Source organism: Bufo gargarizans, chromosome 7 (assembly GCF_014858855.1).
Source record: "Bufo gargarizans isolate SCDJY-AF-19 chromosome 7, ASM1485885v1, whole genome shotgun sequence".
Lineage (NCBI taxonomy): Eukaryota > Metazoa > Chordata > Amphibia > Anura > Bufonidae > Bufo > Bufo gargarizans.
In genome coordinates this window covers 134,211,783-134,227,517 of record NC_058086.1, presented here as the reverse complement: position 1 = coordinate 134,227,517, position 15,735 = coordinate 134,211,783, and the positions used below count along the sequence as shown (strand labels likewise).

Genomic DNA, 15,735 nt, shown 5'->3' with positions numbered 1-15,735 from the left:
TGGCGCCAAGCTATTCTCTGGGCACACTCATCTACGAAGTGCGCTACACATTGGGAACAATATGACAAACTGCCATTACGTTGGTATTACACTCCGGAGCGTTTAGCACGTATATATATGCCAACGTTTCGCACAAATGTTGGAGACATTGTAGTCAAAGTGGCTCTTTGCTCCACATATTCTGAGATTGCCCAAAACTCAAACCCTTTTGGCAGTCAATCACCAAGCTTCTCCAACAAATGAACCCTTTGCTAGTTCAGCTACCTCCAGAAACAGCCCTCATGTTAATTAATATTGAATCCTTTCCACGCCAGGTCAGAACTATCATGTGTCATTTATTACATTCTTCAAAATTCGCTATTGCTAGACATTGGAAATCCCTTTCAATACCCTCCATAGCGGAGGTACAATCTATTGTATACAATAGCTACATACGGTATGTGAAAGGGTTCTAGCTTGCCAAAGAGGGTCCCTCAATACTTTCCGTTCTAAGTGGTCACAATGGATAAGGTTACACCCAGACCTTCAAGAACCTTGATCCACTTAACATATTTCTATTTATATGTCCTATACCCGGGCGTAGGTATTATAGCTTAGATACACAGCATAACTAGGTCAGCATTGGTTATTTGGATAACACCATTTCTATGTTTCTTTAAACTTATGGGTATAATCTGGGAAACTTGTCTCTCCTATGTTCATGTTCACACCTTTGTTCGAGTTCATATCTGCTTTAATGGGTTCTTACCTTTTATACAGGTGCATATGTACAAAGACTATGATTCTTGATGATAGCATAACAATATAATTGCCAAAACTGCTTTATTAAACAATAATCTCTATGAGTAGAATGTATTGTACTATGATTTCTATCAAAAATTGTACAACCCTGTTCATATCTGTATTGATGTTTATATCAAAACCCAATAAAATCATTTAAAATAAATCCAGGATTAACTGTATAAGCGCAGCGGTAACATCCACAAAACCACTCATTAAGAGCAGCATATTTCACCTTAATCATGGTGGCTGGATTAAAAACCATGTCGCATTAGGGATTTATAAATCATTCGCAGAAAAGATTATAAGTATATTGTCATTACTTAACCCATTCAGACACTCAAATATTCTTCTATCAGATTTCCAGAAGTCAATACGACAGTACACAGCAGTGTACACGGCGCAGCAGACGCAGAGGAGAGCATAGTTTAATTACGTTTAGGAAACAATTTGATTTTACTTTGTGTCCAGGCCGTTTGCTGGCAATGTCAGTGCAATGTGGCACCGAGGGGGTTACTTTCCATAATGCATGTTCCCCTGTGGCTGTTGCAGAGCAACGGAATTGATACGAGTTTTTTCAGATCTAATTGGGGATTTTTTTTTTTGCAGAATGTTGACATTTTCACCACCGCTGCCAGGCTAACGAGGAAGTCACCATTGCTAATTAGGGAAGCACAGAGGAGAGGAGACTAGATTATGGGGAATAGTGTCAGTATGACAGAAAACAACTTCAAACCAGCGCTGTACGGTTTTGGTGGGAATGGCCATTTTGCAAGAGATGGGATTCTGATTGCTGGCGCTCCACCTTCACTGCTATCTAAGGCTTAATGAACGTCTAGTCTATCATTCTGTGGCTCCAGTGAAGCACATGTCCGGCAATGGCATAAATACAAGGGAATCCTAACATCTGTTCTTGATCAAAGCAAGCTAGGCTGACCACTAAACGAATCCCAATTAAAACATTTTGCCATTTTTGAAACCACTACATACGATCAGGTCTCAGGAAAGATACATCTCTTCTACCTGTCCCTAAAGACATTCTACAGGTAGGCTACATGGAAGCCGTCAATATGTGATTGATCTGACTACCCTACACAGATTCTGGAGGTGCTAGATTACTAAAATCTGTCAGCAAAAATTGACCAGGCATTCACTAAATTATCGGTGTGTCTATGGCTGACAACCTGAATGTCCATTTTTTAACATTATGGGGGGGATTTATTAAGACTGGTGTTTCATATGCCAATCTTAGGCTACTTTCACATTAGCGTTAATATTTTCTGGTATTGAGTTCCGTCATAGGGTCTCAATACTGGAAAAAAAAAACGTTTCCGTTTTGTCCCCATTTATTGTCAATGGGGACAAAAGGTAACTGAACAGAACAGAATGCATTCTGTTCTCATACCGGAGAGCAAACCGCAGCAAGTTTGCTTTCCGTCCTGGGATGCAGAGCAAGATGGATCCGTCATGACCGACAATGCAAGTCAATGGTTTTCTCTGACACAATAGAAACGGATCTGTCCCCCATTGACTTTCAATGGAGTTCATGACGGATCCGTATTGGCAATGTTAAAGATAATACAACCGGATCCGTTCATAACAGATGCAGATGGTTGTATTATCAGTAACAGACGCGTTTTTGCTGAACCCTGCCGGATCTAGCAAAAAAAAGCTAGTGTGAAAGTAGCCTTAGTCTGAAGCGTGCTGGAGTAATAATTTTTAAACAATTTGTCTATGTGCCAGTTTCTGCCATAAATTATATAAAGCAGGCTGTGAGGCCAACCCCTTCCCCTAAGCCACGCACAGTTTTTGAAAAGTGGCAGTAAAAATGTAAAAAAGCCACAAATTTTGGGTTCATTATTCTTTCACCATTCATTTAAAGGGAGTCTGTCACCTCCATATGGCCATATACAGTGCTTACATGGCTCTGTAGCACACCTATACAGGATTGTAACGGTACCTTTGTTCTTTTCTTTAGACTTGCACCAGCAGGAAAATTAAAGTTTAATTCATATGCAAATGAGCACTCGCAAGTGCCCAGGGGCGGCGTTCAGTGTGTAGGAGCCCAGGCTGCTCTGCCTTCTTTTCTCTTTACTCCTCCCCAGCCTCTTCCTTTGCCCGCCCTCCAAGTCCGGACCTATCGATGAGGCAAGAGACTTGGAGGGCGGGCAAAGGCAGAGGCTGGGGAGGAGTAAAGTGAAAAGAAGGCAGAGCAGCCTGGGCACCTACACACTGAACGCCGCCCCTGGGCACTTGCGAGTGCTCATTTGCATATGAATTAAACTTTCATTTTCCTGCTGGTGCAAGTCTAAAGAAAAGAACAAAGGTACCGTTACAATCCTGTATAGGTGTGCTACAGAGCCATGTAAGCACTGTAACTGGTCATATGGAGGTGACAGACTCCCTTTAATCATATATCTTCATAGGGGTGAGAGCTCTGTTTTTATGATACACAGCTCCAAATCTCCTCTATAGCTAATTGGCTCTCTGTAGAAAAAAAAAGCAGAATTAGTGGCCTTCCTACCCAGTGACTGTCTACATGACTACTACACCACTCTCCTCACCTGTGACAGTTTCCGCTTCTCGGAGTTTGGTCGTTTTGTGTTGTTTAAAGGAAAAGTATTGGAGTTCATGGACTCCAAACCATCCACAGAATTCTCCTCCTCAATTTCCTGTAACAGAGCCACCAAACATGCATGGGACATGCAAAACACATGCAGTTAGTAACAGGCAACATACAGAATATCTTCACGCTATACTTAACAAGACCATTTATTAAAATGAAAGCTGAGAAAATTGGATACTGGACATAAGAACTAATCAGGTTCCAACTTTAATTTGTGTAGTGCAGGCTGGAAGTTAAAAGCTGCTCTCTGATTGGTTGTGAGAATAGTTTTTATAGATATTTTACATTGTGTTCTCTCTCTACATATACATTATATACGGTGCCCATCGGGGATGTCTGTAGATCACATCCCACAGATATGGACTGGCAACAAACTAATGTCAATCAGTCCTCAGCTGAGAAAGGACCCAAGGGGGGAATTTATCACGAGGAGAATATTTGAAGTCAGTTTTGCTGGAGTCTGTGTTGGAATACTTTGTGCCACATTTATCAAATGTCGCAGGTTGTTTGATAAATTTGGCTTGTCCTTTAATCCAACACTTCTGCCTAGAGAAGCTCCTCCAGTTTTCTACTCCACTTTTAAACCCATATTACAAAACTGGAGTGAGTGGTGTAAAGTTGCAAAAAGTCACATTTCCCTCTTCGTTATTGAAACAACATGTATATCGAACATAGTCTTTCGTGCTTCCATATGCCAATGTGCAAAGGCAATCTCCTATATTAAGTTAGAATGTCTCAAATTCATAAATTCTTTGCGCTTTTTTGTGGCTTGGATGAAACACTATGATTTTCATGCATTTTTTATAAGCCTTTTTTTGTTTGTTTTTTCAGGCGTTTGTCCTTGTCCTATAGTGAAGCCTATGGGATAACTCAGGAAATAATATACCGAGAGAGCATGCTACATTTCTTTTTAAAGCCATGGACTAAAAATTTTTTTAAAGAAATCACCCACCAACAGTCCACTATTCAATTTTAGCAAACATCTGGCCACAGTGTTTTTGCAAAAAAGAAAAGAGCTTTTCAAAATACACAAGTAATTTAGAAAGTACAAAGTAATAGTCATTTAGTTTTAGTTGTTATAAAAGAACAAAAAAAAAAAAAATGATGGCATCTATGAGGTCACACAAATTCAAGGACTTTCTGTAGGTAGTAATACTGAGGAATTTACTAATATCCAGCAGGGTTATACCCTGCCAACGGGCCGGACATTCTTTACCACAGGTTGGATATGCTCTGGGAGGGCGGCATTATGAGTTCATTAACAGGGTCTGAACTGCAGTGAGCATCTGTCTAGCTCCCTGACCTCCAGAGTAAAACCTATTACTGAATCTCTTGTGTAAAATGTTTCAATAATGGAGAAGGCTAACATGGGGAATTTGAAAGAGTGTTTTACATGAAAGCTATAAAATTCAAGTAATATGATAAATTGGGACATAAATGCAGAATACAATATCCTGAAGAATATTTTACTACTGGGTTACCATTACCAAATAGAAAAAAGAAGAATGTGACACTAATAAGTATCCTGAGAACAGATATTCTGGGGGTGAGTACGGGATCAGTAATAACAATGACAGTACCTTATATTTTAGCTTGCTCTTCACTTCCTTGATGCCTTGTTTGGCCTGCAATGAAATTAATTAACAGTTTACGCCAGGACTCCTTTAACAGCAAGTTTAGTTTCCTTTTGATAAATATATTACATGATATATTATAAAAAAAGGTGCATATCCCTTCATTTGGCAACAGTCTATACCTAACAACTATTTATGGCAGAATGGTCACTTTTTTAGTATACTTACATACATATACGCATTCTTCATAGCTGGGCTAGCTTTAATCACTGCTGTATTAATTAGTGCACCACCTTTCTGTAAGTAAGAGCAAGCATAATTTAGATCATGTAGGCCTGGCTTCTAGATACACATTAGAAAATGTAAAAAAATGAAATCTACACATGGCTCGGGAAGTAAACATTAATATGTGGCTAACTGTAACTTAAAGTGAATGTCCACTCAAATGTTATTATGTTTTTCTAATCTGAGTGGGTTTAAAATGTCTTAAAAGGATCCTGCCAACAGTTTGCACTAGGCTGGTTTACAGCATACAAACATACCTCTGTTGTGCTTACTTAAAGGGGTTTTCTGACATTTAAATATTGATGTATCAGTATCTGATCGGTGGGGTCTGACACCTGATCAGCTGTTCGAGAAGGCACCATCCCTACTGTAAGTGCCACGGCCTTCTCTCTGCTTTTCCTAGGTCAGTAACGTCACGTTCATGTGGCCTAGATGCAGCTCAGCACCATTCAAGTGAATGGGGCTGAGCTGCGATACCAAGTACAGCCACTTTATTATGTGTGGCGCTTTGCTTGCTGAGCTGTGAGAAGGTCCTCCTGTGAGGTCAACTGCCTTTTCAAAATAGGTGATCGGCAGGGGTCCCGGGTGGCAAAGCCCCAATTATCAGATACTGATGACCTATCCAGAGGATAGGTCATCAGTATGAAAATAGTAGAAAACCCTTTTAAACTTAAAGGATAAATGTCATTTTTTTTTTATTTGCTAGTTTATTAGAGCTAGGCATGTATACCTGAGCCAGTCTGTGAATGATTGTCAAAAGATCTGTAATTACCTTCTAATAACAGCTTTCATTAGTGTCCCCTTCCACTGCTCCCTTAACCACCTCCCGTCCGCTCATAGACTAAAAACATCCGGGAGGTGGTTCTATATTTCTGAATGGATGTTCCTGAACGTCCATTCAGAAACTGCAGCTGCACGCTAATCGTGCAGCTGCAGATCGGGTTGCCGGCTGTCAGTGACAGCAGGGCAACCCTTAGAGAAGGCAGGGAGAGTGCCCAGGTGTCCCTGCCTTCTAGATCGCTGCATTCGCTATGCGCTTCCTGTTCTGGCCCGGCAGTCATGTGATCACCGGGCGCCGGGAGAGTGCAGGAGCTGTGAGGTTTTTAACAGACCTTGAGGCAAAAAAAGTGAAGTTAAATGTCCCCCAGAGGTCTTGTATGACCTTATGGGGGACGAAAAGTGTCAAATAAAAAATACAAAATTAAAGTGTTAAAAAAAAAGAATAAAAAAAAAAAGGTTTCACATGTAAAAAGAAATAATAATCCCGAAGTAAAGAATAATCATATATTTTTTTTAAATAGAAAAAATAAAATAAAATAGACATATTTGGTATTGCCATGTCCGTGACAGTCGGCTCTATAAATATATCACATGATCGACCCAGTCCGATAAACACCATAAAAAAAATAAATGTGTAAAAAAAAAAGCAATTTTTGTCACTTTACATGACAAAAAGTGCAACACCAAGTGATCAAAAAGGCGTATGTCCCACAAAATGGTAATAATAAAATAGTCACCTCATTCCGCAAAAAATTTGCCCCTACATAAGAAAAATCGCTCTAACAATAAAAAAAATATAGCTCTCAGAACATGGACACATTAAAATATAATTTTTTTGTTTGAAAAATGCTATTATTGTGTAAAACTTAACATAGTAACATAGTACATAAGGCCAAAAAAAGACATTTGTCCATCCAGTTCGGCCTGTCATCCTGCAAGTTGATCCAGAGGAAGGCAAAAAAAACCTGTGAGGTAGAAGCCAATTTTCCTCACTTTAGGGGAGTAAAAATTCCTTCCCGACTCCAATCAGGCAAACTTAAATAAGAAAAAGTATACATATTAGGTATCGCCACGTCCATAACGATCTGCTCTATAAAAATGTCACTTGACCGAACCCCTCAGGTGAACGCTGTAAAAATAAATAAATAAATGAATAAAAACTGTGCTAAAACAACCAATTTTTGGGTCACCTTGCCCCATAAAGTGTTATAATGAATGATCAAAAAATCATATGTACCCAAAAATAGTACCAATAAAATTGGCACCTTATCCCCTAGTTTCCAAAATGGCGTCACTTGGAAGTTTCTACTGTAAGGGTGCATCAGGGGGCTTCAAATGGGACATGGCATCTAAAAACCATGTGGTGCTCCTTTTCTTCTGCGCCCTGCCGTGTGCCCATACAGCAGTTTATGACCACATGTAGGGTGTTTCTGTAAACTGCAGAATCTGGGTAATAAATATTGAGTTTTATTTGGCTGTTAACCATCGATGTGTTAAATAAAAAATTGGCTCAAAATTGAAAATCTGCCAAAAAAGTGAAATTTAAAAATCGGTTTTAAGTAACTTGAGGGAAGTAGTTTCTACAATGGGGTCATCTATGGGGGGTTTCCACTATGTAGGCCCCACAAAGTAACTTCAGACCTGAATTGGTCCTTAAAAAGTGGGTTTGGGAAACGGTCTTAAAAATTTTAAGAATTGCTTCTAAACTTCTAAGCCTTCTAATGTCCTAAAAAAATACAATGACATTTCCAAAATGATGCCAACATAAAGTAGACATATGGGGAATGTTAAGTAATAAATATTTTATGAGGTATCACTTTCCGTTTTAAAAGTAGAGAAATAGAAATTTTGAAAATTGCTAATTTTTCAAAATTTTTGGTAAATTTGGGATTTTTTCATAAATAAAGGTGAAATATATTGACTCAAATTTATGAATAGCATGAAGTACAATGTGTCACGAGAAAACAATCTCTGAATGGCGTGGATAAGTTAAAGCGTTCCAAAGTTATTACCACATAAAGTGTGATATGTCAGATTTGCAAAATTAGACCTGGTCAGGAAGGGGGCAGATGACCCAGATGTGAAGTGGTTAATAGACAGTTGCTATGACTTGTCTGTCTCTGGCTAAGAAGACAGGAAGATGGAGGGCCGTTCCTCAACACTGCATGCCTGCATTAGGCTTCAGAGTGAGGAGGCGTGTCTCTCAGTAATCCAATCTGATTGACTGGCAGGGAGCTTCAGGCTACAGTAAGTGCGTATGTGAAGTGAGGGAAAGCAGTTTTGGCCTCAGAGAACTGGTAGAGGAGCCATCTTGAGAAGGTACTCATATTGTAAATGAAACAGCCATAAATAAGGGGAAAACTCAAGGAAAACATTGGTATGTGAAGAAACTAAAGATTGCTTTATGCATAATTCTGCTGCAGCACTAACATATGCTAAAACTGATTTTTTTTATGAAAACATGACAGTTACCCTTTAACAGTAGTAGTCTGAATATGAACTTTTATTCTGCTAGTGCCCAGGAGATGGTGTTTGACTGTGAAGTGCTCTCTACATTGAGCAACTTCACAGACCCTTTTCTCAGGGGACAGCTGTAGTGGTCGTCTGGATGGATTCTACATTTGTCACTCAGGGCGGGGGGACGGGGGGGACGGGGGGGACAGACTGTATCAGCAGCTCAATGCAGAAAGCACTTCAAAGTGAACCTTCACCTCCAGTGAAGTTGCCAAACCAGTGACTGGCGAAACAAAACTTCACATTCGCCCTACTCCTGATGGTAAAAAGGTATGTTTATACTTCTCTCCCCAGCCCCTACCTATGTAAAAATTGCTGATAGACTCCCTATAACATAATTTTATAGCAGTTAAGGCTTTGCTTCTCTCATGCTTTTTGGACCTAAGATGGCATGGTGTTACAAGACGGACATTCATATTAAGATAGGATACCACTATGGAGGTATCCTCTTTAAGTATGGCTTACAACTACATACAGTGGATATAAAAAGTCTACACACCCCTGTTAAAATGCCAGGTTTCTGTGATGTAAAAAAAATGAGACAAAGATAAATCATTTCAGAACGTTTTCCACCTAATAACATGACCTATATACTGTACAACTCAATTGAAAAACAAACTGAAATATTTTAAGTATTTTAAGTAAAAATCAAATAATATGGTTGCATAAGTGTGCACACCCTTAAACTAATACTTTGTTGAAGCACCTTTTGATTTTATTACAGCACTCAGTCTTTTTGGGTATGAGTCTATCAGCATGGCACATTTTGACTTGGCAAGATTTGCCCACTCTTCTTTGCAAAAACACTCAAACTCTGTCAGATTGTGAGGGCATCTCCTGTGCACAGCCCTCTTCAAATCACCCGCCAAACATATCTTTTGGAATTATGGCCAAAAATCAGACCATAACACCTTTTCCTACATGCTTTTGAGAGCCTTCAGATGTGTTTTTGCAAAATGTAGCCTGGCTTGGATGTTTTTCTTCGTAAGAAAAGGCTTTTGGCTTGCCACTCTACCCCATAGCCCAGACATATGAAGAATCCGGGAGATTGTTGTCACATGTACCACACAGCCAGTACTTGCTAGATATTCATGCAGCTCCTTTAATGTTGCTGTAGGCCTCTTGGTAGCCTCCTAGACCAGTTTTCTTCTCTTCTTTTCATCAATTTTGGAAGAACATCCAGTATTTGGTAATGTCACTGTTGTGCCATATTTTCTCCACTTGATGATGACTGTCTTCACTGTGTTCCATGGTATATCTAATGCCTTGGAAATTCTTTTGTACCCTTCTCCTGACTGATACCTTTTAACAATAAGATCCCTCTGATGTTTTGGAAGCTCTCTGTGGACCATGGCTTTTGCTGTGGGATGCGACTAAGAAACTTTCAGGAAAGACCAACTAGAGCAGCTGAACTTTATTTGGGGTTAATCAGAGGCACTTTAAATGATGGCAGGTGTATGCTGACTCCTATTTAGCATGATTTTGAATGTGATTGCTTAATTTTGAACACAGCTACATCCCCAGTTATAAGAGGGTGTGCACACTTATGCAACCACATTGTTTTAGTTTTGTTTATTTTCTTCCCTCCACCTAGAAGAATTCAGTTTGTTTTTTAATTGAGTGGTACAGTTTATAGGTCACATTAAGGCCGAATGCACACGGCCGTGTTCCGCGGTCAAAAGCGGTCCGTGGTATGCCGGGCTGGATTCCTGTTCAGAGCAGCAGCGCACGGCATCATTGGTTGCTATGACGCCGTGCGCTTCATGCCGCCGCTGCACTACAGTAATACACTCGTATGATCTATACGAGTGTATTACTGTACAGCGGCGGTGGCATGAAGCGCACGGCGTCATAGCAATCAATGATGCCGTGCGCTCCTGCTCTGAACAGAAATCCAGCCCGGCATACCACGGACCGCGGAACACGGCCGTGTGCATTCAGCCTAAAGGTGGAAAACGTTCTGAAATGATTTATCTTTGTCAGATTTTTTTACATCACAAAAACCTGACATTTTAACAGGGGTGTGTAGACTTTTTATATCCACTGTATGTAAAACCTTCATAGAATAGTGCTTGTTCCGATCTGCCTACTTATAAAACTAGTAAAATCTGCTTTACCTTCACTGTGTGCACCCAAGGTTGATTTGACCGCACGTTCCCTGAAACACAAAAAGAGTTAAAGATCTCCATACTTATAGCTTATAAGCACAACAAAAGTCATTAGAAATGGAAATGAAATACTGCCACAGAATCCACCTGCAGTTATCTCCTCTTCAAACATGTCGGAGAATCCGCGTCCTGAGTTCAGTTTCTCTAGTCGACCGTCTATAAACTAATTGAAAAGACAAGCCAATTACATATCTGTGATAGGATTGGTATCAATAACTGAGATCGGTCTTCTCAGTGCAGCGCTGACTTTATCCAGGCACTGCCTTCACACGGCTCGCATTGCTGGAGTGCGTTACAGTTCACGGACAGAGCACAGAGAGATAGAAGGATTCTCTTTGTACAGAGTGGTAAAACCCTGATATCTTGCTGGGTGAATCCCATTGTCCCATAAATCAAAGAGGAATGAGGACTATCTGCAGAAATTTATGTGCTCGCTTTAAATACTTGTTCAGAGGGATTAGAAGGAGGATATCTCGCACAATAATAAAAACTGTTATCATTCACTGTCATCATCAGGTACTGTGTCACACCCCCATCCATGGCGTGCAGAACGGCAATTACATTTTATATGTAAGACATATGATTAAATAACTTATTTAGTTTGCAGTACTCATAAAATATGGTCCCCACAAACGTGTCTTTGAGCATCCATTTCCTCGTCAGGACATACACGATTTTGAATATATAAAGCAGATCTCTGCCCACACATAATATTCCATATCTTTTAAAGGGAATTTGCCCCCCCCCCCCCCCCCCCCCCCCTGCCAATGATTGATAGCTTTCTCCCTATATACAGTTATAGGGAGAAAGCTATCAATCATTCATGGGAGGTTGGGGCTATCCCCACAACTCATGAATACAAGGACTTCATAACGCGATGCCAGCTACAGCTAATGAGCAGCACATTTCTCAGAATCCACATTACCGACACATGATGGAGGCAATGCTGAAAACAGCGTCCCTGTCAATATCTCAAGCTGCATTCAGATTCCCTTTAAGCCTTCCTCTTAATAAATGAGAGAGGAGGCATCCAATATTTCAACAGGATCAGCGATGATATTGTGTGTGGGGGCTTTCTGATCGGCCATACTGGATTTCAATATACCCAATCCATTATCCCTGCAGTAGAAATGCTGATGTTGGATGGGTCCATCTGTGGCTTATTTCATTCTATCCATTGAAATAAACCTGCGTGTGGCCAAATCAAGCATGTATATTTATGGTGGGGTCTTGGCTGACAACTCTCTCATAGGGCCGGCTTTGGTCTGCACATTATTTGACTGACTAGATTAGAAATACCTTTTCTGCTTCTACTGTAACCGACCAGGAATCTGGACCCTGTTCAGCCATTTTCAGGATATAAATCTGATATACAAAATTGTTTAACGCACCGTTCTCCCTCCTCGCCAGTTATACTGACGAGGGTTATACTGCCCCTAGAATCACGCACACGTACTGTATCTGCCTTTTATGTTCCTAATTGAAGACTACAGTCTAATTTAAATGCCTAGAAATCCACACTTCCCAACATTTAGAGGTACATTTATTTAAACTGGTGAAAAGTAGAACTGGCTTAGTTGCCCATAGCAACCATATTCCACCTTTTATTTTCCAAAGAAGCTCTGAAAAGTGAAAGGTGGAATTTGATTGGTTGCTATGGGCAACTAAACCAGTTTTCCTTTACACCAGTTTTGATAAATCTCCCATCTTGAATCCTTGTTCATGGGACACATTTTGATCCCCACTCCTGATCTGCCAGCCATTTCTATGAATATCATAGCTTGGAAGAACACTAGTATAAAATATGGTAGGATGTGCAATTTATATATAATAGTGTTTCCAACGTGCACCCCGATGACAACTTCTACAATCAATGTTTGCCAATAATTAGACTATGTGCACAATATCCTCCCAAATGCTAAGATTTTACTGGGCTCAGTAACCCTGAGATTATAAACGATACGTATGTGCTACTAAAGCTTGTCTCCACATTTTTTTATTTTTACTGTGTTTGATCTGTATGAGATGCACAAGTTGGTGCTGATGTTATCTATTTATTACTGGATATAAACTGTGGAACTAAGTACTCATGTTATTAGGACCCTGCTAGATCACAACTCTACAAAATCCCTTTAGTGAAAACCGCTTATTTAAAAAAATAAAAATAAAATAATTAACCCTTAGGATACTGGAGGTTTTTTCATTTCATTTTCATTTTTCTTCCCTGTCTATAACATTTTTATTTTTCCATTCACATATCCATATGAGGGCTTGTTTTTTTGCAGGACAAATTGTATGATACAACAAATGTATATGTTTTAATAGTGAAAAAATAAATTAAAACTTTTTTTTTTACATGACCATATTCTGACCCCCTAACTGTTTTGTTTTTGGAGAGTTATACCCACTGAGCTGTGGGGTGATTTTTGCAGGGTAATCTGTAGTTTTTATTGATATCATTTTGGAGTGTGTGTGTCTTTTTGATCACATTTTATTACATTTTTGGGGGTAAGAGAAGCAATGAAATAATGGTGAATCAGCCATTTTGATACTTTTTTCTGTTACACCATTCCCCATATTGTAAAAATATTTTTATATTTTAATAGTATAGGCATTTTCGGATGTGGTGATGCCTATGATGTTTATATTTTTTATGTACTTCTTTTTTATTCTAAGGATGATTTAAATTTTGAATTTTTATTTAATTTTTTACTTTTTTTTGTAACCCCTCTAGGAGGCTACAATGTGCACTACCGTATTTTTCGCCGTATAAGACGCACCGGCCTATAAGACGCACCTAGGTTTTTGAGGAGGAAAATAAGAAAAAAAATATTTTGAACCAAAAGGTGCACTTTTGGTGGGTTTTGAACTAATTGTGGTCTGTGGGTGACGCACTGTTATGGGGGATCTGTGGGTGACACTTATGGGGGATCTGTGGGTGACACTTATGGGGGATCTGTGGGTGACTGTTATGGGGGATCTGTGGGTGACACTTATGGGGGATCTGTGGGTGACACTTATGGGGGATCTGTGGGTGACACTTATGGGGGATCTGTGGGTGACACTTATGGGGGATCTGTGGGTGACACTTATGGGGGATCTGTGGGTGACACTTATGGGGGATCTGTGGGTGACACTTATGGGGGATCTGTGGGTGACACTTATGGGGGATCTGTGGGTGACACTTATGGGGGATCTGTGGGTGACACTTATGGGGGATCTGTGGGTGACACTTATGGGGGATCTGTGGGTGACACTTATGGGGGATCTGTGGGTGACACTTATGGGGGATCTGTGGGTGACACTTATGGGGGATCTGTGGGTGACACTTATGGGGGATCTGTGGGTGACACTTATGGGGGATCTGTGGGTGACACTTATGGGGGATCTGTGGGTGACACTTATGGGGGATCTGTGGGTGACACTTATGGGGGATCTGTGGGTGACACTTATGGGGGATCTGTGGGTGACACTTATGGGGGATCTGTGGGTGACACTTATGGGGGATCCTCTCTGGGTGACACTTATGGGGGATCCTCTCTGGATGGCACTGTTATGAGGATGAGGATCTGTGAATGACAGTTATGGGGGGGATCTGTGGATGACACATATATAGCATCTTATGCTGTCATCCACAGATCCCCTCCATAAGTGTCCCTGTAGTGAATGGGGGTCGCATCTGCTTTAATAATGACAGCGGGGCCCGTGCAGTGACTATTCTACTACACGGGCCCCGCTTACTGTATAATCATATCTCTCTAATAGTTAATTGTTCTATGCATGTAATCGCATAATGAGCGCTAATGAGCGCTGTGTATTACCGTACTTAAAACTAGCAGCGCTCGCCGTTCGGAGCAGAGAGGAGGCAGGAGGCAGGCCGGGAGGACGGGCGCTTGCAACGTGAGTCATACGTCACGCGCCTGCGCCGCCTGCTTCATTCATAAGTGGGCGGTGCAGGCGCGTGACGTATGACTCACGCTGCAAGTGCCCATCCTCCTGGCCTGCCTCCTGCCTCCTCTCTGCTCCGAACGGCGAGCGCTGCTAGTTTTAAGTACGGTAATACACACTATTAGAGAGATATGATTATACAGTGAGCGGGGCCCGTGTAGTAGAACAGTCACTGCACGGGCCCCGCTGTCATTATTAATGCAGATGCCGCCCCCAGCCCCTCCTCCCTCACAGCTGATACACCCGCCGCGCGGCATCGCGGCGGGTGTATCATTGAAAACTGGGCAAAATCAGCTACATTCGCCGTATAAGACGCACTGCTATTTTCCCCCCACTTTTGGGGGGAAAAAAGTGCGTCTTATACGGCGAAAAATACGGTACTTTGTTTTTTAGAGGATATCACTAGAAGTATAGCAAATCTCTAATTGCTGATCTCCTATTTTGGCCTGCCACCTTCAGAGAGACCCAGTGTCACGGTCACTTCCAGGCCAGGTGTTAGAAGGTCGGAGAGGCTGTCTGCACTTGATGTCATCTGACAGCCTCTTTTAATTTCACTTTGTTGTTGATGGTAATGACCACACCTCCAGTCAGGTGCAGCATAGTGGTCATTACTATTTAAGTCTGCCTACTCCCTTCACTCCTTGAGGTGTATAGCTTCATTTGCAAGTGGAGGAGCTGGTGTGTGTTGTCTCCTCTGGTGTTCCTGCTCTTTCTTCTACTTCAGGAGTTAAGTGTCTCATGCCTTTGTGTTGTTTCCCCTGCCTTCTGGTATCTGGTCTGAGTCAAGACCCCTGTTCCTTCAGCTTAAGGAACGGGTCGTCTTTGGGCCCTATCACGACCTCAGGGCATTACAGGCTAGTCAGGCTTTAGGTTCCAGTGAATGAACGGTCCTACCACTGAGGTCCGTTCATTCGGTTAGCAGTCTGGGCTAGGGTTAGGGTTCATTAGGTGATGACCTTTTCCTTCCCCTAGCTTCTAGGCCAGATACCCCCCCCCCTCTTGTGTTTGGTGTGGTGTTCCCTCCTATACCTCATCGTGACACCCAGCCTATTAGAAATAA

At 41.2% G+C, this 15,735-nt stretch overlaps 1 protein-coding gene across 7 annotated transcripts in view; it reads right to left on the bottom strand.

Moving 5' to 3' along the window:
- The window catches only part of DENND1B (DENN domain containing 1B), a 200,956-nt gene that overhangs the window by 17,867 nt on the left and 167,354 nt on the right, over positions 1-15,735 (bottom strand). For 5 of the 7 annotated variants that reach the window (XM_044302466.1, XM_044302464.1, XM_044302465.1 and 2 more), the window contains 5 exons: positions 10,815-10,890; positions 10,677-10,717; positions 5,209-5,277; positions 4,987-5,031; positions 3,345-3,452 (listed from right to left, as the gene is read on the bottom strand). In XM_044302466.1, coding sequence (XP_044158401.1) covers positions 3,345-3,452; positions 4,987-5,031; positions 5,209-5,277; positions 10,677-10,717; positions 10,815-10,890 — 339 coding nt within the window. Of the gene's footprint in view, positions 1-3,166; positions 3,268-3,344; positions 3,453-4,986; positions 5,032-5,208; positions 5,278-10,676; positions 10,718-10,814; positions 10,891-15,735 lie in introns of those variants that run through there. The other 2 variants (XM_044302470.1, XM_044302467.1) reach the window with 2 other exon arrangements.